The sequence below is a fragment of the Hemitrygon akajei genome, chromosome 7, assembly GCF_048418815.1.
Source record: "Hemitrygon akajei chromosome 7, sHemAka1.3, whole genome shotgun sequence".
Taxonomy (NCBI): domain Eukaryota; kingdom Metazoa; phylum Chordata; class Chondrichthyes; order Myliobatiformes; family Dasyatidae; genus Hemitrygon; species Hemitrygon akajei.
The window spans coordinates 21,183,069-21,209,294 of NC_133130.1; the positions used below are offsets into that span (position 1 = coordinate 21,183,069).

Consider the following 26,226-nt stretch of genomic DNA (forward strand, 5'->3'; position numbering starts at 1 on the left):
AAAAGGGGAAGAGGAAAAATTTCAGGAAGTGAGAGAAATTGATGTTCATGCCATCAGGTCGGAGGCTACCCAGACAGAATATGGGGTGTTGCTCCTCCAGCCTGAGAGCGGCCTCATTGCAGTAGAGGTGGCCACAGACCAACATGTCAGAATAAGAACGGATTTAAAATGGCCTCTGGGAAGTCCACAAGATCCTAGGAGCATAGGGACATAGGAGCAGAATTAGGCCATTCAGCCCATCAAGTCTGCTCTGCCATTCCATCATGGTTGATCCTGGATCCCACTCAACCCAAATACCAGCCTCCCACTATATCCTTTGATGCCCTGACTGATCAGGAAACAATCAACTTCCACCTTAAATATACACACTGACTTGGCCTCCACCGCAGTCTGTGGCAGAGCATTCCTCAGATTCACTACCCTCCGGCTAAAGAATTCCTCCTTACCTCTGTTCTAAATGATCTCTCTTCAAATGATCATGCTGACGAGCATCATTTTCCAATGGTCCAATCTCAACTCTTGCCTGCCTTTTACTCTTTATATATCTAAAAGACTTTTAGTATCCTGCTTTATATTATTGGCTGGTTTGCTCTCAATTTTCATCTTTTCCTTTGTTGTGTTTCTTTAGTTGTCTACTGTTAGATTTTTTAAAACTCCCGATCATCCAACTCTCCTCTCACTTTTGCTATCTTATATGCCTTTCTTTGGCTTTTATCCAGTCCTTGTCAGCCACGGTTGCCTACCCTTGCTATTTGAGAACTACTGCTTCTGTAGGACATGTCTATTCTGCACCTTGTGAACTATCCCAGAAACCTCAGCCACCGAGAGGTTGCCATCCCCGTTGCTGTCCTCTGATTCACCTGGGCAAGCTCTTCTCTCATGCCTCCGTAATTCCCTTCAAGCTTTTTGTGGATGGAGCCAAGGTGCTCGACAAAGTGTTCCCCCGATCTACATTGGATCTCACCGAAGTAGAGGAAGCCGCTTTGGGAGCACAAGATACAGTATTCCAGACCCACAGAATTGTAGTAATCCATTCCTTTATGCTTCCGACTATGCACAATTACATAGAATATCACTGACAAAAATAATCCAACAAGTCTACACTTGTGTCATTCTCTATACAAGCCTCCCTCCCATCCACCCATTCTTAACATTGGTTCATCCCATGCATGAACCAAGTCGTGTCTCAAAACCTCTTCCTTAGCAGCATAAAAGAGCTCTAATCATTCATTCTATTCATTTTAAGTTTTTAAGAACAACATCTTCAGCATGTTTAGACTCTTGAGGCCCCTCTGTGGTTAACAGAAGCAGGGTTCATATTACAAATTAGATATTCCATGCAGATAAAGGAGCTGCTTTTAATGGTCCTGTGAGATATAAACAGCCCATGAATGCAGACTGCTGAAATGATTAAGATTGTTGGACAGCTACTATAGAGACATCCAGGGTGCCAAGAATGCAAGGCTAATGGATGTTAACATCAACAAAGGGTAAAGATTATATTAAGTCTAATAATACCTTGTAACTAACAGTGTAATAACCTAAAGTTGTGAAGATTGAGGTTTCAATATCGTACTTCTGAGCTCAGGATCTGTGATGATGAGGATTCTCTGACTTTCATCAACAAATATAACACCCCCCTCAAAAAAACTAATTTATTGAGCAACTCAACAAGCAAAAAGACCCAAAACTGCTCACAATAAAACAAGACATCTTGAGACGTTGGTCAAAGAGGTGGGTATTAACGAGTGTTTCCAAAGGGTTTCTGGAGCTTGCTGTCCTTAGGTAGTAGAACGACCATTGGGGGAACCCATTAAATTTACAGTTGTGTCTTTTAAAGGGGTAGTTACGTCAGAGAGCTACAGGGCTAGAGCTGATTACAGAGATGGAGCAGCAAAGCAAAGAAGCTACTGAGAAATAAGGATAAGAATTTTAGTGTTGAGGCATTGCTAAGTTAATGAGCACAAGAGTGTCAAATAATTGGGATGTTAAGATGTGGTTAACAAACTGAATAAATTAATTAACAAAAGTATGAGGGAGGCTCAGTAAAGGAATAATTGTGTGGGAGTAGGCAATGGTATGGTCAAGGGTTTCGGTAGGTGGTGAACTGTTACAAAGTAGTAGAGTAGAAGATCAAAAAAGTTGCTTTACTGCTCCTGCAGATGTGGAGGTCCAGGACTCAGCTCAGAGTCTAACAGCATTCCAAGGCTGTGAGCAGACTGGTTCAGTTTCAGAGTGATGGAATCCGTAGCTAGAGAACAGACTTTGTGAGGATATTAGAAGATGGTTGTTTTGGTCTTTTGGTCATCTGAAAGAGGGGCAGGACTGGCAGCACAATATTTCAGGATATCTCTACAGGTGTGACAGAGTGCAGGTAAGCAAAAAGGGGGTGCAGCCCTCTTTTATAAGGGAGGATGTAACTACTGTACCTAGAGATGACATTCTAGTGGGATCGTCAAGTGAAGCCATAAGGGGAGAACTCAAGAGACAAGGAGGGGAGGGTCACATCAGTATTATAGACACCCCCCCACCCCATAGTCAGCGGGAACTTAAAGAGCAAATCTGTAGAGAAATTGCTCGTAGTTGTAAGAATAAAAGGGTTGTATTAGTGAGAGGTTTTAATTATTTTGGGATGGAGCAGTTGGAGAAAACCCACATATTCACATTGACTGTTCAGGATTGAACCCCGGTAGTTGGGGCTGTAAGGTAGCTGCGAGTTAGTTCTGCTTACATACAATTCCAGTCCTGTTTATTTCTGGTTCATGACAGTCCTCCAGACAAGCAAATCAAAATGTTTAAGATCTGTTTTAAAATAAATTCTCACAAAATCTGAATTCCTCTCTTGATGTTCTTTTGCAGCCACTTGATCCCCAGGCACTGATTTATCTGAACTTGAAAATCCAGCCTCTGCCCCAATAACTCTGTGGGATCAATAAGGATCTCCTCTTCTCCCAGAGGTCTGCAAAACAAAAAAAAAACCAGTTGATTAACTAACTTAAAACACACTAAATAATGGCATATTGATACAAATGGTCTTTATTCCTCGTGGCCAACTGAGAGATAACCTTATTCAAGTGTAAATGAAGTATGAAGGCACATAGTCTTTTTCCCAGAGTTCGGGAATCAGGAACTAGAGGGCATAGGTTTAAGGGGAGGGGGGAAAAATTAATAGGAACTTGAGGCGAAGCTTTTTTTTACATAAGGACTCAAAATGTTAAAAATTGCCAGAGGAAATGGTTGAGACGGATATAATAACAATGGTTAAAAGACAGTTGGATAGGTACATGAAATGGAAAGGTTTAAACCAGTGATTCCCTACAGGGGTGGTTATGTGTCCAAGGAGGCTTTAGGGGAAATAGAAGTCGTCGGGGGAGGGCGTTCAAGATTCTTTGGGGGGGGTCGGTAGGCAGCCCCCTAACTGGAGGCAAGAGACCAGCCCGACCGTTAGCAGAGCAGGCAATTAAAAAAAAAAGGAACGAGGCACTGAAACGCAGGAAGAACCACAGCTCTGCAGGCAGTGCGCACTTGCTGTCACAATGCCGAGTCTGAAACTCGGCAATCCCATCTGACCTTACCACCAAACAGACATTAATGGAGATGCAAAAATTAGCAACCAGTGTGTCCAACAGTTCCCCTTGACTCGCGGCACAGAACGAGTTCATGCAATTTAACAGTTGGTAAGTCAAGTACAGCCTCTCAACTTTCTCTACAGATCTACAGAAAACAGGTCGTGCAACGATACAGTGTTGGCCAGAATCAGATAGTGAAACAGTGAACCTGCCAACCCTGACGATTTCTCTTGAGGTGTTCAAGGTGACCTTGGCTTCATATGTGTGGTCAAGAACCATCTTCGGGGATCTTGAGACCTTACGTGATTGATCAATCACACTACCTGGAATAGTATAAAGGTAGCTTGCTGAACACGAGCTGTATCCCGACTAATGTTCAGATTCCAATCTGAATCCTTGTCAATGTAATTTTGCCAACTGTCTAATGAAGCTATGAAAGCATTAAGATTGCAGGAACACTTAGGAGATTTCCTGAAAAGGCTACTTATGGTATTAATCAGTTCCAGAAGATGAAAGAAGCATTTGAAAAGCATTGCACACTTGAGTCTTTTGCCAAGAAAGCTAAAAATGACCTTGATAGTGGTCTCATTGCTTCTTATAACATTTCCAAAATGGTAGAAAAGTGTGGAAAATCTCATACAATTGGTGAAAGATTAATAATCCTGCTGTATCTGAGCACCACCACTGTTCTCAAAAATGGATACCAGTATTTTAAAATCAACTCCTCTGAGTAATAACTCTGTAGCTCATCTCATTGGCGAAATCAGTGAAGACATTGAGTATCAATTATGCACAGAGCTACAAAAAACAGAATTTAGGATACAACAGGATGAGTCAACTGTGCGAGACAATGAGGCATTGCTAATGGTATATGTACATTTTATCAAAAATGCAAAAGTTTATGAAGAGATCCTCTTTTGTAAAAAGTTAAGAACAAATATCAATGGAGAATCAATTTATGACCAAAATATATATTAAATAAAAAAGTATTCTGATTAGGAACATGATTTCTTGTGCAAAAGATAGAGTACCATATATGACAGGTTGCCAAGTTGGTTTAGTTTGCAATTATGAAAGAAGTAATTCCAGGTCTGTTTGCAACCCTTTGTGTAAATTCACTGTCATCACCCCGCAGCCAAAAACCTTAGCCAGTGACTTTTGTCAAGCGTGACTCTCATAATATCTGCTATCAACAAAATTAAAGCTCCTCCATTAAATAGCAGAATATTTTGCCAATTATGTCAAGTTAATGATGAAGAATTTGAACGCTTGCTTCTTCACACTGAAGTGCGTTGGCTGTCAAAAGGCTGCTGCTTAAAACGTTTCTTTGATCTTTTTGACACAGTGGTTAAATTTTTTCTCAAAGCAGACAAGAGCTTGGGAAGCAAAACTGAATTTCTGCATGGGGATGTGGCTTACCTAGCTGATCTGTATGACAAAATGAACATTCTAAATCTGAATCTGCAGAGTGAGAATTTCAGTTTAATCCAGGCACAAAGTGCAGTGTCCACTTTTATTGGGAAATTGGAAATATATAAGCAAAACACAAAGAAAAATGTTCTCACAGTTTCCCTGCACAGAAAGTATGGCACTCTCTTTCAGACGGTGATTTGCAAGACTACTGCTTACACCTGCAGTCACTGAAGAAGGATTTTCAGAATCAATTCAAGGATTTGAACAATCTGGAAATTCCAGATTGGGTAATTAACCTATTTCTTTGCGAGGTGTAACATAGAGGAAGAGACCTTGCAAGAAGAAATTATTTAAATTCAGAATGAAGAAGCAGCAAACGTTTTTTTCAAAAATGTCAGCTTTTGTGGTATGTGATTACACTCTCACACGAAGTTTCCTGGTCTTTGGAGAAGAGCCAAACTATTCTTCACTGCATTTCCATCCTCCTACCTTGTTGAAAGAGGCTTCGGTGTAGTGAACCAGATATAAAAAACAAACTGCTTGGACATTGTTACATGTGGAAACGTAAGGTTTTTGGTGTCACAACTTGAACCACGTGTTTCAATTCTTGCTAAAAACCTTCAAGATCAGGGATCACGTTGATAGCGAAGCTGCTGAACAGCGCACATGTATTGTGTCAGCTAAGTTTGAAGACAAATAAAAATTAAAAACAAATAATTTTATCCCATGTTAGCATATGACCATTGGTCTAAAAAAAGTTTGGGAAACACTGGTTTAAACTGTTATTGGCCAAATGCTGGCAAATGGGGTATCTTTCTTCATATGGCTCGGTGGGGCTAAAAGGCCTATTTCCATGCTGTTTGACTCTAGTTAGAGTATCAGTTAATCTAGTTAATCTCAGTTAGGGATCACAACAGATGTTATGCAATTTGCTTCACAGCACACTATAGTTAGGGAAAGTGAAATGCTACATTTATGTTTGAATTCAAAATGCCATATAAGTTTTAAATAGGCCTGATCAGCTGAACCTTGCTTGCTGAACCTAGTTTACTGACAAGCTCACCACCAACAAACTGCCTGGCTGCTCTCATCTTTTCTGGGATATGGAGAGTGGTAACTGTAACCCCTCCCAGCCCCCACGCTAAGAGATTCACTCCTATCAAAGGCTTTTGAACACTATTAAACGTATCTGAAAGAAACTTTTAACAGTTATTCAAATAATTAAGAACTTTATAATGAGTGCTCGATAAACATCATAAAACACTACCAAATAAATTAAAATATTTAAATAAATAAAAGTAAAGTTAAGTATTTCAAAGTCTTATCACCTTCAACAGAATTCATAACCCCCATTCAAAGGAATGAGGTCACCATTCATACTTCAGCCAGACCTGGTGTATAGCTGAGAGGCAAAACAAGTGCTGGCGTCCAAAGCGAGTGCATGTTTGTGGTCTTCTGTTGTTCCAGTCCATCCACTTCGAGGTTCGACATGCTGTGCATTCAGAGATGCTCCTCTGTACCCCTCTGTTGTAATGCGTGGTTATTTGAGTTACTGCCCCCTTCCAGTTAGTCTGAATCAGTCTGGCCATTCTCCTCTGACCTCTTGCATTAACGAGGCATTTTTGCTCAGCGGATGTCTTTTTTGTTTTTCGCACCATTCTCTGTAAACTAGAGACTATTATGTGTGAAAGTCCCAGGAAATCAGCAGTCTCTGAGATACTCAAACCACCTTGTCCAGCACCAACAATCATTCCACAGTCAAAGTCACTTAGATCATATTGCTTTCCCATTCTGAACAACAACTGAACTTGTTGACTATTTCTGCATCTTTTATGCATTGAGTGGCTACCACATAATTGCAAATATCTAGTCAGCCATTAATGAGCAGCTGTACAGGTGTACCTAATAAAGTGGCCTCTGAGTGTATATGCATTGGAGTAGTTGTTTCCAGTAGCATGTTTGGTAAAATTTTGCAAACACGGTTACAGGGGTGTGGAAAATAGCATGCCTCTTTGCAATGTTTTCACTCTAGGTTGTATTTTTTAAAAAACTGATTGGTCAGTTCGGAAACTTACTGTCCACTTGAGTTGCATGGCACCAGGTTCATCTGTAAACTGGCCTCTTCTTTGCCCTGGGAATTATGAAACTCCACATGTTCTTCCAATATGATACAGTAGTTCAGAGACTGAAGCCAGACATAAGCAGTACCTAAATGAACTGCTTCAATAGGATCCCAGAATGGATCGTGCTCTCTGTCCACAGAAATATTCTCCCCTTCAACAAACCGCTGATACATGTCTTCCATGATGAACTTCCTGTTCACAAACTTGGCTTTTGACCAGACCCATACCTGTTACAATGAAAACCCATCTGGATCAGTAAGTATCCAATTTTCAGTAGAATATGTGATGATTGGACATATTTCTTTAGTAACTGAGGCATGAGATCTAAGAGCTTTATGGAATTTTATAAAGTACTCGTTAGAACACAGTTAGCATACTGTGCACAATTACGGTCAGCCCTGAGAGGTAGGGTGGCATAATACTTACAGACAGAGCTGAGATAATTTAATTTAAATCTTAGCTGGGCAGCAGAAATTTCGCTACAAGACTCTGTAAACTGGGCTATTTTTTATTATGTATATTTAAGGTCGAGGTTGATAGATTCATGATTGGTCAGGACATGAAGGGATACGGCTGAGAGGAAAATTGGATCAGTCATGATGAAATGGTGGAGCAGACTCGATGGGCCAAATGGCCTAATTCTGCTCCTATATCTTATTAAAGTAGGGTTGACTGAAATAATTTATTCACTGTTTAAAATGGCGATGGAAAGAGTGAACAAGAACCACCTAAATCCCTTTAAAATCAGTAACAAGGGATGTAATTGTAAGGTGATTAATTGAAGGATTAGAATGGTGTTGAAGAACTCTTCTCCCCCACAAATGTTGACTCTGCTTGAAAGCCTGGTTCTCTAGTTCTACTTGGAAAATGCCTGGATGGAGGTGTTGACGTGCTATAAACTTCTAAGCCAAAAGGTAGAAAGCCTGGAATGCACTTGTATAAATTGGAAGGGCAAAACAGCTATCACACTAGCAGAATTTCAAGAGGGTAACCAGAGTAATAGTAGAGCTCAAAGGGACAGTCTGTGTTTGGAACTATTTGCATAGGTGAGGTCTTTAGTGAACACTTCTCATCTGTGTTCACAATGGAGAAGGACGTTGCAGTTGGAGAATTTAGGGAGTAGTGGGATGGAGGGAGGGTTCGTGGTGAAATACGAAAATAAGTTACCATTAAAAGGAAGAGGCATTATACATATCCTAGAGGTCTTAAAGATGGATTAATCCACAGGCACTGATGAGCAATACTTCAGACTACTGTGTGAGGCGAGGAGACTGAGATTTAAGGGGAACTTTGTTACTCAAAGAGCGGTAATTATGTGGAATCAGCTGCCAGAGGAAGTGGTTGAGGCAGGTACAATAACAACTTTTAAAAGACAGTTGGATAGGTACATAGTTTGGAAAGGTTTAGAAGATTATGGGCCAAACACTGGAAATGGGACTAGCTTAGATGGGACATCTTAGTCAGCGTGGACTAGTTGGGTTGAAGGGGTCTGTTTCCGTGCCGTATAACTCTGTGATCACGACTAAAATCAAAAGGTGGGATGCAGCTCTCTTTTGACTTGTAATGGATAGGATGGGTTGCATGATTTTCTTCTGCACTCTTTCGGATTGCAGAAAAGGTGTTCCTCTCATGGAGGGAGGCGAATCTCTGGAATTTTCTACCACAAAGAATTGCAGGGGCTGGATCACGAGAGGTATTTAAAGTAGATGTAGGGATCTGAGTGCTTTGGGGAACTGGCCAGGAAGAGAAACTGGGGTAAATCAGCCATGATCACATTAATAAATTTTGTACTGAAGTACGTAAAGTGGCACATCATTCTGCCTTGTAGCAGGAACTACTCCAGATAGTAACAGAGGTGAAAGAGTGGAAATTTTGATCAAATTGAATGAAAAGCAACTCCTTTTAAACTCTCTTTAATGGTAACCTTTTTTTCCTTAGGCTTCCCTGTTTAACTAAAGTGCTTCACAAACACGAGAAAATCTGCACTTGCTGGGAATCCAAGCAACACACACACAAAATGCTGGAGGAACTCAGCAGGCTAGGCAGCATCTATGGAAAAAAGTAAACAGGCAATGTTTTGGGTCCTGATGTAGGATCTCAGCACAAAACGTCAACTGTTTACTCTTTTCCATAGATGCTGCCTGACCTGCTGAATTCCTGCAGCATATTTGTGTGTAACTAAAGTGCTTAACTCCCTTAATAGCCAATGGCATTGGGGAGGAAACTAAAAATTGAATTTGGAAGGCAGAGAAAGGTCTTAGGAAAAGCTATTCTCTTACAGTGAGATGTCATTGCAACAACAAGCAATGTGACCACCTTCTTACCTCATCAGTGACTTTGTTTGTCACCTTCACCATCACTTCCTTTGCCAAGTCAGAGCCTCTGGAGTCTGTTAATGCCAAGTTTTTCACTTCCAGCTCAAAGCTGAGATCCTGTTATTGCAAAATTAAAATAACAGTCCAAGCTGCAAAATAAAACTGCACTTAAAACGTTTTCAGCAAATCCAAGACCTAACTGAATTTTGAGAGTTGAATCTCAGTACAATACTGAGGGAATACCCCTCTGAAGGCAGTGGTGTATTTTAGACAAAATAATTAAACTGGACTCCATCTGCTCTTCGGTGAACAAATGGCATCACATCACTACTCAGTGTCCTTGAAGACATTGAACACCAGCACTGAAAGCAAAAGGTCATTCATTAACTTGCTGCTTATGAATGATTGTGGGGAGATTGGCTGCAACAAACGTGCCTCCAAAAGATCATTAAGTCATCAGTTGTGAAAAACACTTGGGGATATCTGAGGAATGTAAGAGGTATGAGATAAATACAAGTTCTTCCAGTTTTATACTGATGTGTGTGTGTGTGAGAGATACTACCTGCCTGAATGGAGGGAATCAAAATCAGATTTAATATCACTGGCATTTGTTGTTTTGCACCAGCAATACATTACAATACATAGTAATAAAGATATAAATTACAGTAAGAAATATATACATATAGAACACATTAAAAATACATTAAATATGTAGTGTAAAAAGAGAGCAAAAAAAACGTGGATTCATTGTCCATTTAATAATCTGATGGCGGAGGGGAAGAAGCTGTTCCTAAAGCGTTGAGTGTGTGTCTTCAGGCACCTGTATCTTCGAAGGTAACAATGAGAAGAGGGCATGTCCTGGGTGATGAGGATCCTTAATGATGAATGCTACCTTTTTGAGGCATCTCCTCTTGAAGATGTCCTCGATGTTGGGGAGGGTAGTGTCCAAGATGGAGCTGGCTAAGTTTAGAGAGAGTAAGGCAGTGGGTTAAGCCCCACTGATGATTGTCAGCGAAGAGGAGATGTTATTTCCAATCCACACAAAGGAGTGAAATGAAGAGATTTTAAACACAAGATTATGCAGATGCTGGAAATCCAGAATAACACATACAAAATCCTGGAGGAACTCAGCAGGTCAGGCAGCATCAATGGAGAGAAATATAGAGGAGTTGTTTTGAGGCTGAGATCCTTCAAGGGATAAAATGGAGCAGAGTTATGTGGACACGAGTTCAGTGGGGCAGGAACAGGCATAACCAATGAATGGGCCTAACCAGACAGTCAGGTTTGTGGATTTTGAGTTGGAGGTAGAAATGTGAAATGGAAAGATTACCTTATGTAACTCTCTGCTGATCTGGTTTGCTTCTACCACCATTGGCTTGACTCGGATGTAATCATGGAACACAGCAAGCACACTCAGGTCTACACTCCTGTTATTCCTACCAGCGTGACCTGGTCAGTGGAAAACTTCTTATAACTCCAAAAACTCCTTGTTTGACAATCCATCAACTGATCGCTCATGTGTCACTTTCATCAGGGTTAAAGCAATAGATTATGTGCATTCAGACTTAATTAACAAAGACCGTCTATGACTGTAGCATTTAAATGAAAAGTCTAAATCAGTAATTTTACAGAATAGTACCAAGACCTGTTATAGAGCCAAGATGTACAAAATTGCAAGGGGTAGAGATAAGTTAAATGCAAGCAGGCATTTTTCATTGATATTGGGTGAGATTAGAACTAAAGGTCATGGGTTAAGTTGAAAAATGAAATATCTGAGGAGAACATGATGGGGAACTTCTCCAGCCAAAGGCCAGTGAGAGTGTAAAACGAGCTGCTTACAGAAGTGGTGGACATGAGTTTGATTTCAACTTTTAGGAGAAGTTTGGATAAATATGTGGATGGGAGGGGTATGGGGGGTATGGTCTGGTTCTAGGTTGGTGGCACTAGGCAGAATAATAGTTTAGAATGGACTAGATGGGCCAAAAGGCTTGTTCTATGCTGTGGTGTTGTGACTGACCTACAACCAATATCTGTTCGAACACAATGTATTGAAAAATTATCTGTAATTTGCAAAATTATTGATACTGTCTGAAAATTCTTGTATAACCACCATCACCACAGAATTAAAGAAATTTACTATATAAATGTCCACATTATTCCCATTTTCCAGACTTGTAAGTTACAGCTTAAAAAGTTCTCATCTAAATGCGATGAAAGCTTGTGTCTCTACCACCCTTTCAAACAGCTTGTTCCCCATATGTGCCCCACATATTGGGTGAAACCTTTGTCTTCAACTCCTTTTCCCAATCTGACCACGTAACTACAAGTCTACAAGTTGTTAACCCAAGAGAAAGAAGTTTCTAAAGATCATTTCTAACCAGAAATTTCATAATCTAGGTAAAGGAAATTTCTTTGCATTTTTGATGCATATTTTAAAAACTGCGCTCATGGGAAGGAAAGAGATTTTACCAGTCAATATACATGCTGATGGTTTTCAAGAATGCTGAAGGAACTCAGCAGGTCAGGCAGTATCTATGGAAAAGAATGAACAGTCAATGTTTTGGGCCAAGACCCTTCATCAGCTTGAAACATTGACTGTTTTATCCTTTTCCATGGATGCTGCCTGACATGCTGAGTTCCTCTGGCATTTTGTATGTTTTACTCTAAAAGTTTCCACAATAGTTTTTTCCAAATGCTAGTTCGTGTCAAGTGATATTTTGAAATCACCTCGAAAATTTGCTGTTTTGAACTCAGTCCTTGGGCTACCATCTCATTCTGCAGCTGTAGTACCATGTGCATAACATGCAATGAGATTATTAAACATTTATTTCTTCACATTACTTACCCAGCGCATCTCTGTCAAAGCCTTCTTCTGCTGCCAGCTCTGACTGGAAGAAGTCATAATCATATTTGCTCAAGTCCTCATCATTGCGTTCACATGGAAAACCCACATAAAGATAAGTGCTGTTGGATCCCAAAATAAGTCGGTCCTGAATCAAATAATAAAAGGACTTGTGTTTTATATATTGTCTACATTTTCTGAATGCAAAAACTAACAATTTACTCCCATCTGATAAGTATGTATGGTTGGTGTAAAGCATCAATGGATATTACAAAGTTAAAGGGGAAGGAGTTTGATAGAATATCACAAGTTTTCTGAATGTGCACCCTTAGGACACACAGAGGATTACTAATGTTGGGGATGGCCATGGATTCACCAGAAATTAAATATAGTTATTTACTAATTAATAAATTATTTCATAATAATTTTAAAGTACTTTTTAATGGAATATGTATACAGTATACAACCTGAAATTCGCCCTCTTTGTAGACAACCGCGAAACAAAGAAACCCCATAGAACGATAGAAACATCAAAGCCCTCTCCCCTTGAACTAGCAGCAGCAAAAGCATCGACCCCCTCCCCCTCCATCCCCACATGTGCCAGCAGAAGTCCAAATCCCTCTACCCACCTCCATTTATTAAAGAAATTAAAAATACCGCTCATCATTACTTCAGGAGAAACAATCATTGGATCATTGAAAAAGTCCCATTTTCTTTGAATCAGTTACTCTTTTAGTTACAAAGATATTAGAAATGAGGGTCTGTAGAATATGCTGAATGGATCCACATATACAATTACTATTAATTTATCCTCTCCTGCCCAGACTTTGGTTCTTTTATCCTAGGGTCTAAATTCCTTTTTCATAGGGAATAAGCTGAAATAATTTGATTGAAGCAGTAGCTGATCAGTGAGGTGAAGGTTCTCATTCTCAGTGAGGCTGAGAATCTGTACATGGGTACAATCGAATGCAAGTATATTTTCCATTGTAACATCTCTTTATCACGAGAGCTATTCTTGTGTGGTGTCTTATTAATTCAATGTAAGAAGTATCTGGACATGTACTACTTTATACCCTGCAATGGTTAGATAAGTATGGGCTTCTGCAAAACACTTTGAGACATCATCCCCTCATTCATCACTGATTATGAACCCAGTTCCAGAAGGAAATGGAAGCTTAAATTAGTAAGATTGGGTTCAGAATGGCAGACTTTGCACTGGATAAAATATTTTGTAGGTTCCTAAGTTTTTATTTTGTTGACTTTAAAAGCTGAAGAAACATTATCACAATATTCTTTAACAAGGTAGGATGAGAACATACTGTAGGCTCCTAGCAGAATGGAACATATCCGGAACTACTTTTTCTTCTAAGAGCGAGAGACCTACCAAGTGTCTGAGCTGAACTTTGGTATGAACAGGAACGCCGTTTAAAATCACTCTGGCTTGTCCATGTGGCTCCAGGGTTACTTTGTTATCCTGGTTTGTGATGGTGGCATGTTTATTCATAATACTGCACAAGAAAATGATATTTAATGGCCAAACAAACCACATTTGTTTAAGGAGTAAATCCCTTAAGATATATATAATCACATCACATTGTATAGATAATAGAATTAGGACCTCAAAACTTTACACGACCACACATCAAACCATGTTGAGTGGCTCACTCATCACACTAGATGTCTTTTTCAAATATTTATCGTATTTTCTAAGAAAGGGCATAATCATTGCTGCACAATCTATTACACAACTTTCCAAGGTCTTAGAACTCAGTGTAGAGAAATTTTATAACTTTCATTCTCTTCTTGACTCAAATTCATGACCCCTTATCACTGTCCCCTGCAAATAAATTAAATGTTATGGCTCAATTACATCCCACAACTGTAACAAAAGCTCTTAAAACTCCTTTGTTGCAATAGAAATTATCTCAGGCCCTTGTCCCTTGTCAGAAAATTTGGCAGTGTTTTGATGAATTTACATTGTATGCTTTTGATTGTTTTAAAATCATAATTCTACTACAAGGTACCCACATCTGAATGAGGAATAACAGTTCCCAAACTATATTTTATAGAAGACTTTTTAAAGTACTTTCCAGCATCTTTTACATTATACTTCTGATGATAAAATTAAAATTCTAATATTTTGATTTGGCTTTATATATTTTCAGGAAATTGTTTATTTGAACCTTCATTGTAACTCTTGTTTTATCCACAGCGTTAACTAATCAATCTGATGCCCAGCAATTTGTTTCCTTTATTTCAGTATGGCCTCAGTATCTTTTTCAAATGAGTACACTCTAATCCTTTTGCTTTCTCATCTAAACATCGCACGCTGAACTGTATGCGCTGCCTGCGGTCTCTTTTGTCAATAACTGAATAAGGTGAGAGACATGGATGCAACAGAGCTGAGAAAGATTTTCTCTTAAAAGTTTAAAGTACATTTATTATCAAAGTACGTATGTAGTATATAATGCTGAAAAATACCAGTAGGCCATACCAGTCGGTAATGGTAAATACTGTTTTCACTCTATGAGACTGAGAAGGAAGGGGGAAGACACCGGAATGAGAAGGTGGGGAGAGGAGAAAAAAAACTTGTTAGAAGGTGATAGGTGAAGCCGGGTGGGTGGGAAAGGCCAAAGACTGGAAAGGAAAGAATCTGAAGGGAGAGGAGAATGGACAGTAGGAGAAAGGAGAGGAGGGGACACGGGGGAGGTAATAGTAGGTGGAAAGTCCACTCTCTCCTCTCCTATTAGATTCTTTCTCCTCCAGTCCTTGAACTTCTGCACCCACCTGGCCTCACCTATCAGCAAGCCATTTTTCCACCCCACCCCCAACCTTTTTATTCTGGCATCTTCCCCTTCCTGCTCAGTACTGAAGAAAGTACTTCATAGATGCTGCCTGACCTGCTGGAATCCTCAAGCGTTCTGTGTGTGTTGCTTTGGATTTCCAGCACCTGCAGACTTCCTCATGTTTATGATTTACTCTCTCTGTGATGCTGCTAGAAGTGTAGCTCTTCTTACAGGACATGACTGAAGTAGTCAATCCATCACCAAGATCAACCAACTTCAAAACTATTACAGTTTGACATCAAGATACTAGGGGTGATTGATATGTTCATGGCCTATGGTAGAAGGGGTCAATTTTAGAAAACCTAGCACATCTATTTTTCCTACATTTACACACTTAGTCCAGCGGTCATGGAGCATACGGATCCCTTCTTTGTAGAAGTAGGCGCCTTGGACCTCCGGAGTAGTCCACAGCATGGGGTGATTGATAAGTTCATGGTCTAAGGTAGAAGGAGATGAGTTATTAACTTCAAACTTTCTGCATTTTCACTCAAAGAGTTGAACTGAATGTGCATGTAACGAGAGCTGTATAACTCATCGCCTTCTACCTAGGCCACGAATTTATCAATCACCCCTGCTGTGGACCACTTCTACTAAGAAGGGATCCATATGCTCCACGACCGCTGGACTAAGTGCGTACATGTAGGAGGGGACTATGTTGAAAAATAAATGTGCTAGGTTTTCTAAAATTGACTCCTTTTACCCTGGGCCACGAACTTACCAATCACCCCTCGTAGTATTTTCTCTCAACTGAGCCATGAAGTTGCACTATTCAACACCAGCATTAAAATGGATAATAAATCTTAGTAGTTCCACATGCACATAATAATCAATTCTAGTCCATCATGGGTACAACCCTCCCCACCACTGAGCACATCTACATGAAGCACTATCGCAGGAAAACAGCATTTATCATCAAAGACCCCCACCACCCAGGCCATGCTCTCTTCCCACTGCTACTATCAGGCAGGAGGTGCAGAAGGCTCAGGACCCACATCGCCAGATTCTGGGACAGTTATTACACCTCAACCATCAGGCTCTTGAACCAGTGGGGATAACTTCACTCACCCCATCACTGAACAGCTCCCACAATCAATGGACTCACTTTCAAGTACTCAGCATCTCATGATCTCGATATTATTTATTTATTGATTATTATTATATTTTGTATTTTTCTTTTGTATTTGCAGTTTGTTGTCTTTTATGAATTGGTTTTCTGTCCATCCTGTTAATGTCTTCCATTAATTCTATTCTGTTCCTTGGATTTACCGAGTATGCCTGCAAGAAAGCAATCTCAGGATTGTATATGGTGACATAAAGGTACTGTACTTCGATAATAAATTAACTCTGAACTTTTGAACTTTCACTTATCAGAAACAAGATTGTTACTCTTTGTAGAACTTTCCACTTGGAATTCCCACATGATCGCTGTACTTTTTGGATAATTTTGTTGAAGTTCCCACGTACCCTAAGCCTTTAATAATAATTGTCCGCAGGAAACTTGTGGCTTGACCCACAACACACTCTCCTGGAACAAAACACAGAAATACCTAGTTACTTGATCCATTTCAAATAAAAGAGATACCACACCTTCCTTTTTAAGTGGGCAAGTGGCAGGTATGTTGTACCCATGGGTTTATATTGACCACAGTTTAGATGAATGAAAAACCATGAGATGTAGGAGCAGAATTAGGCCATTTGCCCCATTGAGTCGGTCTGAAATTTCGTTATGTCTGATCCATTTTTCCTCTCAGCCCCAACCTCTTGCCTCCCTCCCCACCCACCCCCCCACCCCAGTATCCCTTCGAGCCTTGACCAATCAAGAATCTACCAACTCTGCCTTAAATATACATAAAGACTTGGCCTCCATAGCTGCCTGTGGCAAAGAATTCCACAGATTCACCACTCTCCGGCTAAAGAAATCTCTCCGCATCTCTGTTTTAAATGGATGCCCCTCTATCCTGAAACTGTACCCTTCTGTCCTTGATTGTCCCACCATGGGAAACATCCTTTCCACATATACTCTGTCTAGGCCTTTCAACATTCAAAAGGTTTCAATGAGATCCCCTCTCATCCTTCTGAATTCCAGGGAATACAGACCCAGAGCCATCAAATGTTCCTCATATGATAAATCTTTCATTCCCGGAATCATCCTCGTGAACCTCCTCTGAACCCTCTCCAATGACAGCACATCTTTTCTAAGATGATGATCCCAAAACTGTTCACAATACTCAAGGTGAGGCCTCACCAGTGCCTTATAAAGCCTCAGCATCACAACCTTGCTCTTGTATTCTAGACCACTTGAAATGAATGTTAACATCGCATTTGCCTTCCTCACCACTGACTCAACCTGTAAGTTAACCTTTAGGGTGTGCTGCACAAGGACTCTCAAGTCCCTCTGCATCTCAGATTTTTGGATTTTCTCTCTGTTTAGAAAATAGTCTACATATTTATTTCTCCTACCAAAGTGCATAACCATGCATTTTCCAACTTTACATTTCATATGCCACTTTCTTGCCTATTCCCCTAATTTGTCAAAGTCCTTTTGAAGCCTTCCTGTCTCCTCAACACTACCTGCCCCTCCACTAATCTTTGTATCATCTGCAAACTTGGCAACAAAGCCATCTATTCCATCATCTAAGTCATTCATATACAGCATAAAAAGAAGTGGTCCCAACACCGACCCTTGCGGTACACTTCTAGTCACTGGCAGCCAAACCAGAAAAGGATCGTTTCATTCTCACTTGCTGCCACCTACCAATCAGCCAATGCTCTAATTATGCTAGTAACTTTCCTGTAATACCATAGGCTCCTAACTTGGTAAGCAGTCTCAAAGGCTTTCTGAAAGTCCAAATATACAACATCCACTGCATCTCCTTTATCTATCCTGCTTGTAATCTCCTCAAAGAATTCCAACAGCTTATTCAGGCAAGATTTTCCCTTAAGGAAACCATAATGATTTTGCCCAGTGTCACCAAGTACTCTATAACCTCATCCTTAACAACTGACTGCAGCATCTTCCCAACCACTGAGGTCAGGCTACTGGTCTATAATTTCCTTTCTTAAAGAGTGGAGTGACTTCTGCAATTCTCCAGTCCTCTGGGAATCAGGCTAAAGTCCAATAATTCTTGAAAGGTCATTACTAATGCCTCCTCAATCCCTACTGCTACCTCTTTCAGAACCCTATGGTTCAGTTCATCTGGTCTGGGTGACTTATGCACCTTTAGGTCTTTCAGCTCTTTGAGCACCTTCTTCCTTGTAACTGCACCCACTTCTCTTCACTCACACTGTTCAACACCTGGCACACCGCTAGTGTCTCCCATAGTGAAAATTGATGCAAAATACTCATTTAGTGCATCTGCCGTCTCCTTGTCCCCTGTTATTATTTCTCCTGCTTCATTTTCTAGCGGTGCTGTATCCACTCTCATCTCTCTTATCTTCTACATACTGTACTTGAAAAAAACTTTTTCTATCTACTTTGATATTGTTTGCTAGCTTGCTTTCATATTTAATCTTTTCCCTCCTAATGATTCTTTCAGTTGCTTTTTAAAGATGAGGCAGTAGGTTTTTAAAAGCTTTATCTCTAAAAGCCTCTATTTCATGCCCATTTTTGTTTTGTTTTATGCCCTCTCTTGCTTTTACATTAGCTTTGTCTTTTGTCAGTCACAATTGCACTATTTTGCCATTTGAGTTTTTTTTTTGTTTCTGGAATACATCTATCCTGCACCATCCTCATTTTTCCAAGAAACTGAAGCCATTGCTGCTCTGCTGTCATCCCTGCCAGCATCTCCTTCCAATTTACTCTGGCCAACTCCTCTCTCATACCACTGTAATTTCCCTTACTCCACTGAAATACTGCTACATCAGACTTTACTTTATCCCCATCAAATTTCAAGTTGAACTCAATCATATTGTGATCACTGTCTCCTTACAGTTCCTTTAACTTAAGCTCCCTAATCACCTCCAGTTCATTACATAACACCCAATCCAGTATAGCTGATCCCCTAGTCGGCTCAATGACAAACTGCTCTAAAAAGCCATCTCGTAGGCATTCAACAAACTCACTCTCTTGAGATCCATTACCAACCTGATTTTCCCAGTCGACCTGCATGTTAAAATCTCCCACATCTATTGTAACATTGCCTTTTTGACACACCTTTTTTTTTCCAAGTTTATCTTTTATTTTGTAGCTATTATACATCATGGCACAGTACTAAAACAGACCGACGTTCAGGTGTTCAGCATCTTTCATGACCAGTATCCAAGACGTCCATATATATTGTTGATCTTAGTGGAACAATAAACAGAAATGTCCAAGAGTCCATTTGCCATGCAAGATTGAACAAAGCCTGATCAGTACTGCACCATCAGCAGTAGTTCACCTGGACCTCTGCCTCATCTTTCGTCTTTTACGCTTCAGTCTATGCATTCGCTTCTTCCACCACTTAGTTTGCATATCGGCAGGGGCCTGACAACCCGAGCACCGAAAGAAGATGACACATCTTTTCTATTTCGCATTATAAACCATAATCCACATCCCAGCTACTGTTTGGACACCTGAATATAACCGCCATCAGGGTCCTATTACCCTTGCAGTTTCTTAACTCAACCTACACGGATTCAACATCTTCCAATCCTATGTCACATCTTTCTAATGGTATGATGCCATTCTTTACCAGCAGAACTACGCCACCCCCTCTACGTACCTTCTTATTCCTCTAGTACAATGTGTAACCTTGGACATTCAGCTCCCAACTACAATCATCCTTCAGCCATGACTCAGTGATGACCACAACATCATACCTGACAATCTGTAATAGTGCAACAAGATCATCCACTTTATTTCTTGTACTCCGTGCATTAAGATATAACACCTTTATTTGCTACCCTTTTTGATTCTGCATCCCTATTGCCCTGATACTCACCTTGCTGGCTACAATCATGTCCTATCATCTGCCTACGCTTCCTGACAGTCTGACTGCACGCTCTCTTTGCATTTTTACCATCCAGTCTGTCCTGAGTCCCTTTGCTCTGGTTCCCATCCCTCTGCCACCTTAGTTTGTACTCCTCCCCCCCCCCCCCAAAAGCTCTAACAAACCTGCCTCTTTTGTACAGCTCATACCTCCCCCAGAAGAGATCCCAATGATCCAAGAACCTGAAACACGAGCTTGTCAGCCACGCGTTTATCTGCCAGATCATTCTGTTTCTACCCTCAGAAGCACGTGGCACAGACAGCGATCCAGAAATTACTACCTTGGAGGTCATGCTTCTCAGCTTTCTGCCTAGCTCTCTAAATTCTCTTCTCAGGACCTCTGCTTTTTCTTCCTGTGTTATTGATACCAATATGTACCAAGACATCTGGCTGCTCTTTCTCCAAAATGCTGTGGACACAATCTGAGACATCCGTATCCCTGGCACCTGGGAGGCAACATACCATCCAGGTGTCCCGCTCACATCCACAGAATCTCCTGTCTGTTCCTCTGACTATTGAGTCCCCTACCACTACTGTTCCTCTCTTCCCCCTCTTTCCATTCTGCACCACAGACCCATGCTCAGTACCTGTAAATTGCTCACTGTGGCATTCCCCTGGAAGGCCATCCCCACAACAGTATCCAAAACAAAATATTTATTGAGGGGAATAGCCATGAGGGTGCTCTGCATTAACTGTCTATTCACATTTCCATTTCTCCTGGCAGTCACCCAGCTACCCGCCTCCTGTATCTTACTTCCCTGCAACTAAGATTGACGATTTCCTCACTATCTCATATAAGCCATTCAGCTGCTGCACCAGATCCCTAACATGGTCTGCAAGGAGCTGCAGATGTTCACACGGATGTGGTTCCCCGGGAGATTCTGGGTCTTCCAGAACTCCAACATCTGGTATGAAGAACACACAATGGCCATTTAAGCTACACTAAGTACCCCAACACAGTAAGAAAAAAGGGAAACTTAACAGAAACTTACTCGGTAACTCACCCAGAGCCAACGCTTCTATGCGCTGCTGAATGGGCCACCGGAATGAAGCCGAATATCCGCAAAGTTCTCCTTTTAAGCAAGCACCGCTGACCTGGGAGAAATTTCCTCACTGTGCACAGATGTATTTCATCTGCCACTTCTTTGCCCATATTCCTAATCTGTCCACATCCTTCTGTAGTCTCCCTATTTCCTCAAAACTACCTACCCCTCCACTTATCCTTGTATTGTCTGCAAAATTCACAACAAAGCCACCATCCAAAACATTGACAGTGACCAATAAAATTCTAACAGGACCAGACTGACAAGGTACAAGAATTCTGAATTAGGAACTACAACCTCAGGACACGGAGTCTGCTATTTAGAACAAGATTTAATAATCAAGATAGAGAGAAATATGAGTGGTGAACATGAACCATCTGCCACAAAAGCAATGAAGGCCAAGTCATTAAATATATATGAGCAGTAGATAAATATATTTCTGAATGCTCAAGGGATATGGGGGTGAAGGCAGGAACAGGGTAGTGAAGTAAATGATCACAGTGAACAGTCAAATAGGCTAAATAGCCTACTCCTACTCCTGGTTTTTGTATCGTGGAGAAAATACATGAACTAGAAGTGAATCTCTCCAGATCGTGGGAAGTAGAAGAACTGAGTCATGACACGTTTGACTGCAGGGTTCTGTTTTATCAATCATTCTGTTGCCTGATAATTTATCACTGTTACTTCAATTTGGTCTTAAATTGTTGAACAATGTAACTGATTCATAGTCTGTACACTGTTTGTGTTCATTAAGTTCAATTTTAATTGTCATTCAACCATACGTGAATACAGCCAAATGAAGTAGCATTACTCCAGGGCCAAGGTGCAAAACAAAGTACTAACAGTCATACACAGCACAAGGCTCATAATCGGTAGTTTGTAAAATACAGTCACACTCAAAAAAAACTCGGACATTTCTCTCCTGTGCGGCTGCAAACAGGCAACACCGCAACTTGAGGCCCAGTCTTCTGCTGAGCGAACACTGGAGGGCAGCACTGACTCCAACTCTTCTCTCCTGGATGGCTGCGACCCCCTGGTGTGAGGCCGCTCCTCACTATGACTGAGGCCACGCAGCTTCTCCCACCAATAAACCAGTGAACTATCAATATCCAACAGGGTCTTGCAATCACAACAAAAGTGACTAAGACAATCACTCGCTGTTAGATGCACACGGCCTTCGCACACTGACTCTGACTCCCCTCTGTAGCAGACAGCAACAGAGTCCACACCAAATTCACCTATTCCGTTTCTCTGCAGTGAGTTACTTGCTGATGGGGTAGACCTACATTAAGTTCTTAATGTCCATCAGGGTCTTGTGGTCATAAAAAATACATTTAAAAAGGACAGTAACACCTTAGAAGCCACTGTGTCAGAGTGTGCTGCCATTTGCCTACAGATCCATTAGAGAATCAGGCAACATAGTAGCTCATAAACACTAGAGATTCTGCAGATGCTGGAAATCCAGAGCATCACACACAGAACTTAGCAGGTCAGGCAACATCTATGGAGAGGAATAAACAGTCAATGTTTCAGGTTAAGACCCTTCATCAATAACTCATAGTTGTAATGGGAAAAGGAGTCACCCAGAGTCTTAATAAGCACCTCCGTCCCATCTTACACCTTGGTCCATCCTCTATCTTATGGAATTTATTTAGAGATACAGTATGGTAACAGGTCCTTCTGGCCCACAAGCCCATGCTGCACAATTACACTTGTGACCAATTACCCTGCATATTGGAGGAAACCAAATCATCTGGAGGAATCCCAGCAGTCATGGGGGATGGGAAACATACACACTCCTTACAGACAGCAGTAGAAATTGAACCCTCATCAGTGGCACCATGATAGCATTATGCTAGCCACTATTCTACCACGCTGCCCACTTTTCAACATCCAATAAACAGGCTGGAATGGGTCGGGGCGGCATGGAATGATTGGTGTTGTTAAGGTTTTATGACTTGAGTTCTGAGAATTACTGACCATAGTAAAAGGCTTTGCTCTGTAACATAAGGGTAGAAGGGGAGAAAAGGACTTTCATTTTAAAATCGACTTCACAGAATCTACACTTTATAAGTTATTAAGCACAATTTAAATAAATATTGGAAGATGGTTGTTGCACTCACTTAAAAGCCAGCAATACAAAAAGAGGAACAAAGAACCAAGGTGGAAAGAATTTAACATCAGGTTAGTTCCATAAAAACCTGAAACCTGCTGCCAGCTTCTTGTAGGATGCAGAGTGATCAGGTAAGGAAGGTGAGTCATTTATTGTACAAGGTTGTAACCCTCGCCGTTCAGCAGTTTGAATTTTCTAGGGTTTGGAAAACTTCACAACCAAAGAGAGATAAGAACAGTCAGATTCAACAGGTAACTGTATTACCATCACTTACTATGGTGCTGAAGTTTCAGGCACCTTGTGGACATCTGTAATTTATTTATGTATTGACATACAGTGCGGAGCCAGCACTTTCAGCCGCACCACACAGCAATACCAATTTAATCCAAACCTAATCACGGGACAATTTGCAGTGACCAATTAGCCTACCAGCTTTGGAATGTGGGAGGAAAGCAGAGCACGTAGAGAAAACCCACGCAGTCATGGAGGAGGTACAAACTGCTTACGGGCAGTGGTTGGAATTGATCATCCCCAGTGCCATTCTTTGTGTGTCTGCGCTCTCCCACTGCCTCTGACGCATGAAAAGCGAGGCTACACTTTCAAAATGGTTAAAGACTTTCAATCGGATCTCGAAAACATTGAGCGATGAAGAGCTTTTAATCTACAGATGGGCCATAAAGTTTATAGGGCTGTAGTTTGTGGTGACAAGAAATGACTTAGAGATGTGGCGGTGGGTTAAAGGAAATGATTTTAGGAGATACAACCATGGAAAGAAGACCACACATCTTCACAATTTCTAAAGAACTACCAGACCTCTCCCAAGTACAGGCAGAACCATTTCCTTTCCTGTTTGAGAATGGGTACGAGAATGCAGAAATTTATCAAGCAGAATTATATTTCAATATAAGTGGACTGGACCCACATGAAAATCAGAACAATCAGAAAGGAGAGCAAGTAAAACCTGGACTTAGATCAGAGCATGGCATTAGAGGGCAGTACCGTCCTGGATGAAGTGCTTGACAAAGGCAGAGAGCTGTGGATCCACGTTCACATTCGACAGATACGGGAATAACTGAATCATGAGCCGTTCCTGGAAAACAGATATAGAAAGCTCACTGATGCTTTCCGTTATATCGAGTACTCAAACCAGCAGGATTAACTTGGTGACTAAGCAATCCTGATACAATTAATACTTAACAAAATAACTTCAGAAATTAATTCAGATGTGCTAAACTACAAACATTTTTCTTAGATTCAGGCTGGTGTTTTAGAATTTCAGTTTTTTCTCAATGATCTTTTACTAGGATTGTAATACCCCCCATACTGAAGGAATTCAGTGACAGAATCTATATGCTGCTTATTAGGATTTATGTCACCTGCTTCCTCCCGAGCTCTGAGTATCCTCTTTCATTTTACTAAGTCTTTGATGTGCTATATATTAATTACCCTGAAGAGAGACTTTACTGTCTATTTTTGGGTTTAAAATAATAACAGCTTTATTATTAAAAATTTTTGGAAATATTTTCATGAAATCTCATTTTCCATATATTAAAAGTATATTACAATATTTCAGAATCATGTTTAATATCACCAGCATACAGTATGTCATGAAATTTGTTGACTTTGCAGCAGCAATACAATGCAATACATAATAATAGAGAAAACACCATGAAATACAGTAAATATAGATCTATTAAATAGTTGAATTAAATAAGCAAAACTGGAAATAAAAGAAGTAGTGAGGTAGTGGTCATGGGTTCAGTGTCTGTTCAGAAATCAGATGGTAGAGGGGAATTATTGAGTGTGTGCGTTCACCTCCTCCCTGATGGTAGCAATGAGAACAGGACATGACCTGTGTGATGGGTGTCCTTAATGATGGACGCTGCCCTTTTGAGACATCACTCCTTGAAGATGTCCTGGATACTACAGAGGCTGTGCCCGTGACAGAGCTGACTATGTTTACAATTCTCTACAGCTCACTTCGATCCTGTACAGTAGTCCACCCCCATCCCAAAGCAGACTGTGATGCAGGCAGTTAGAATACTTTCCACAGTATCTGAAGAAATTTAAGAGTGTTTTAGGTGACATACCAAATCTCCTCAAACTCCTAATGAAATATAGCTGCAATTGTTCATTCTTTGTAGCTGGGTCCAGGTATTGACATCTAGGAACCTGAAATTGCTCATTCTTTCCACTTCTGATCCCTCAGTGAGGATTGTTGCATGTTCCCTCGTCTTACTCTTTCTGAAGTTCACAATCAGTTGTTTAGTCTCACTAGTGTTGAGTGCAAGGTGGTTGATGTGACCACACTCAACGAGCAGATATATCTCGCTCCTGCATGCCCTCTTGGTCACCATCTGAAATTCTGCCAACAATCATCAGCAATTCTATAGCCGGCATTTGAGCTGTTCCTAGCCATGTAATCATAGGTGCATAGTGTAGAACAGTGGGCTAAGCACACATCTTTGAGGTGCACCAGTGTTGATTATCAGTGAGTTGGAGATTCTGTTTCTGATCCATTTTCAGCTGAATGTGCATGTCAATTTGTCCTTATTCTGATTAAAGGTCATCTGAAATGTTAACAAAATATGTATCCAATGTCAGCCTCACCCTGATGACCACCTTCGTGTGTGGCTGCACCAAGCTGTGTGTGGAATCTAATTACGTGGACGCCAGTTACCTCTACGTGCTGAGGCTCTATCTGACCCCAGTGTTACGAAGGAGGAGTCTAGCTCTGTTGCTGTGCAATGACCCATTCAGTTGGACACTGCCGCACTACCTGTCCTTTGTGGAAAAACTCTTCCAGACCAACGCCTTTGACCACAAGTCCATCAGGCAGTGGTCAGCGCAGAACATCCTGCAGACACTGTAGGAGAAGGACTCGATGGAAACAGTGGAGCAGTTTTCCGACCTTCTGATGGAATGCCTCATCGCCAGGTCTCACCAACAGGCACCAAACCTTGCCTGGCTGGTAGTGAGGGGGGCCCTCCCAG

At 40.9% G+C, this 26,226-nt stretch overlaps 1 protein-coding gene across 1 annotated transcript in view; it reads right to left on the bottom strand.

The window, feature by feature from the left end:
• Positions 1-26,226, bottom strand: part of kif28 (kinesin family member 28) — a 65,549-nt gene that overhangs the window by 11,892 nt on the left and 27,431 nt on the right. Inside the window, exons 11-18 of the mRNA XM_073050470.1 lie at positions 24,233-24,323; positions 16,573-16,633; positions 13,647-13,770; positions 12,266-12,410; positions 10,751-10,869; positions 9,430-9,537; positions 7,058-7,332; positions 2,825-2,959 (exon numbers count right to left, since the gene is read on the bottom strand). Of these exons, the coding sequence (XP_072906571.1) occupies positions 2,825-2,959; positions 7,058-7,332; positions 9,430-9,537; positions 10,751-10,869; positions 12,266-12,410; positions 13,647-13,770; positions 16,573-16,633; positions 24,233-24,323 (1,058 nt within the window). The remainder of the gene's footprint in view (positions 1-2,824; positions 2,960-7,057; positions 7,333-9,429; positions 9,538-10,750; positions 10,870-12,265; positions 12,411-13,646; positions 13,771-16,572; positions 16,634-24,232; positions 24,324-26,226) is intronic.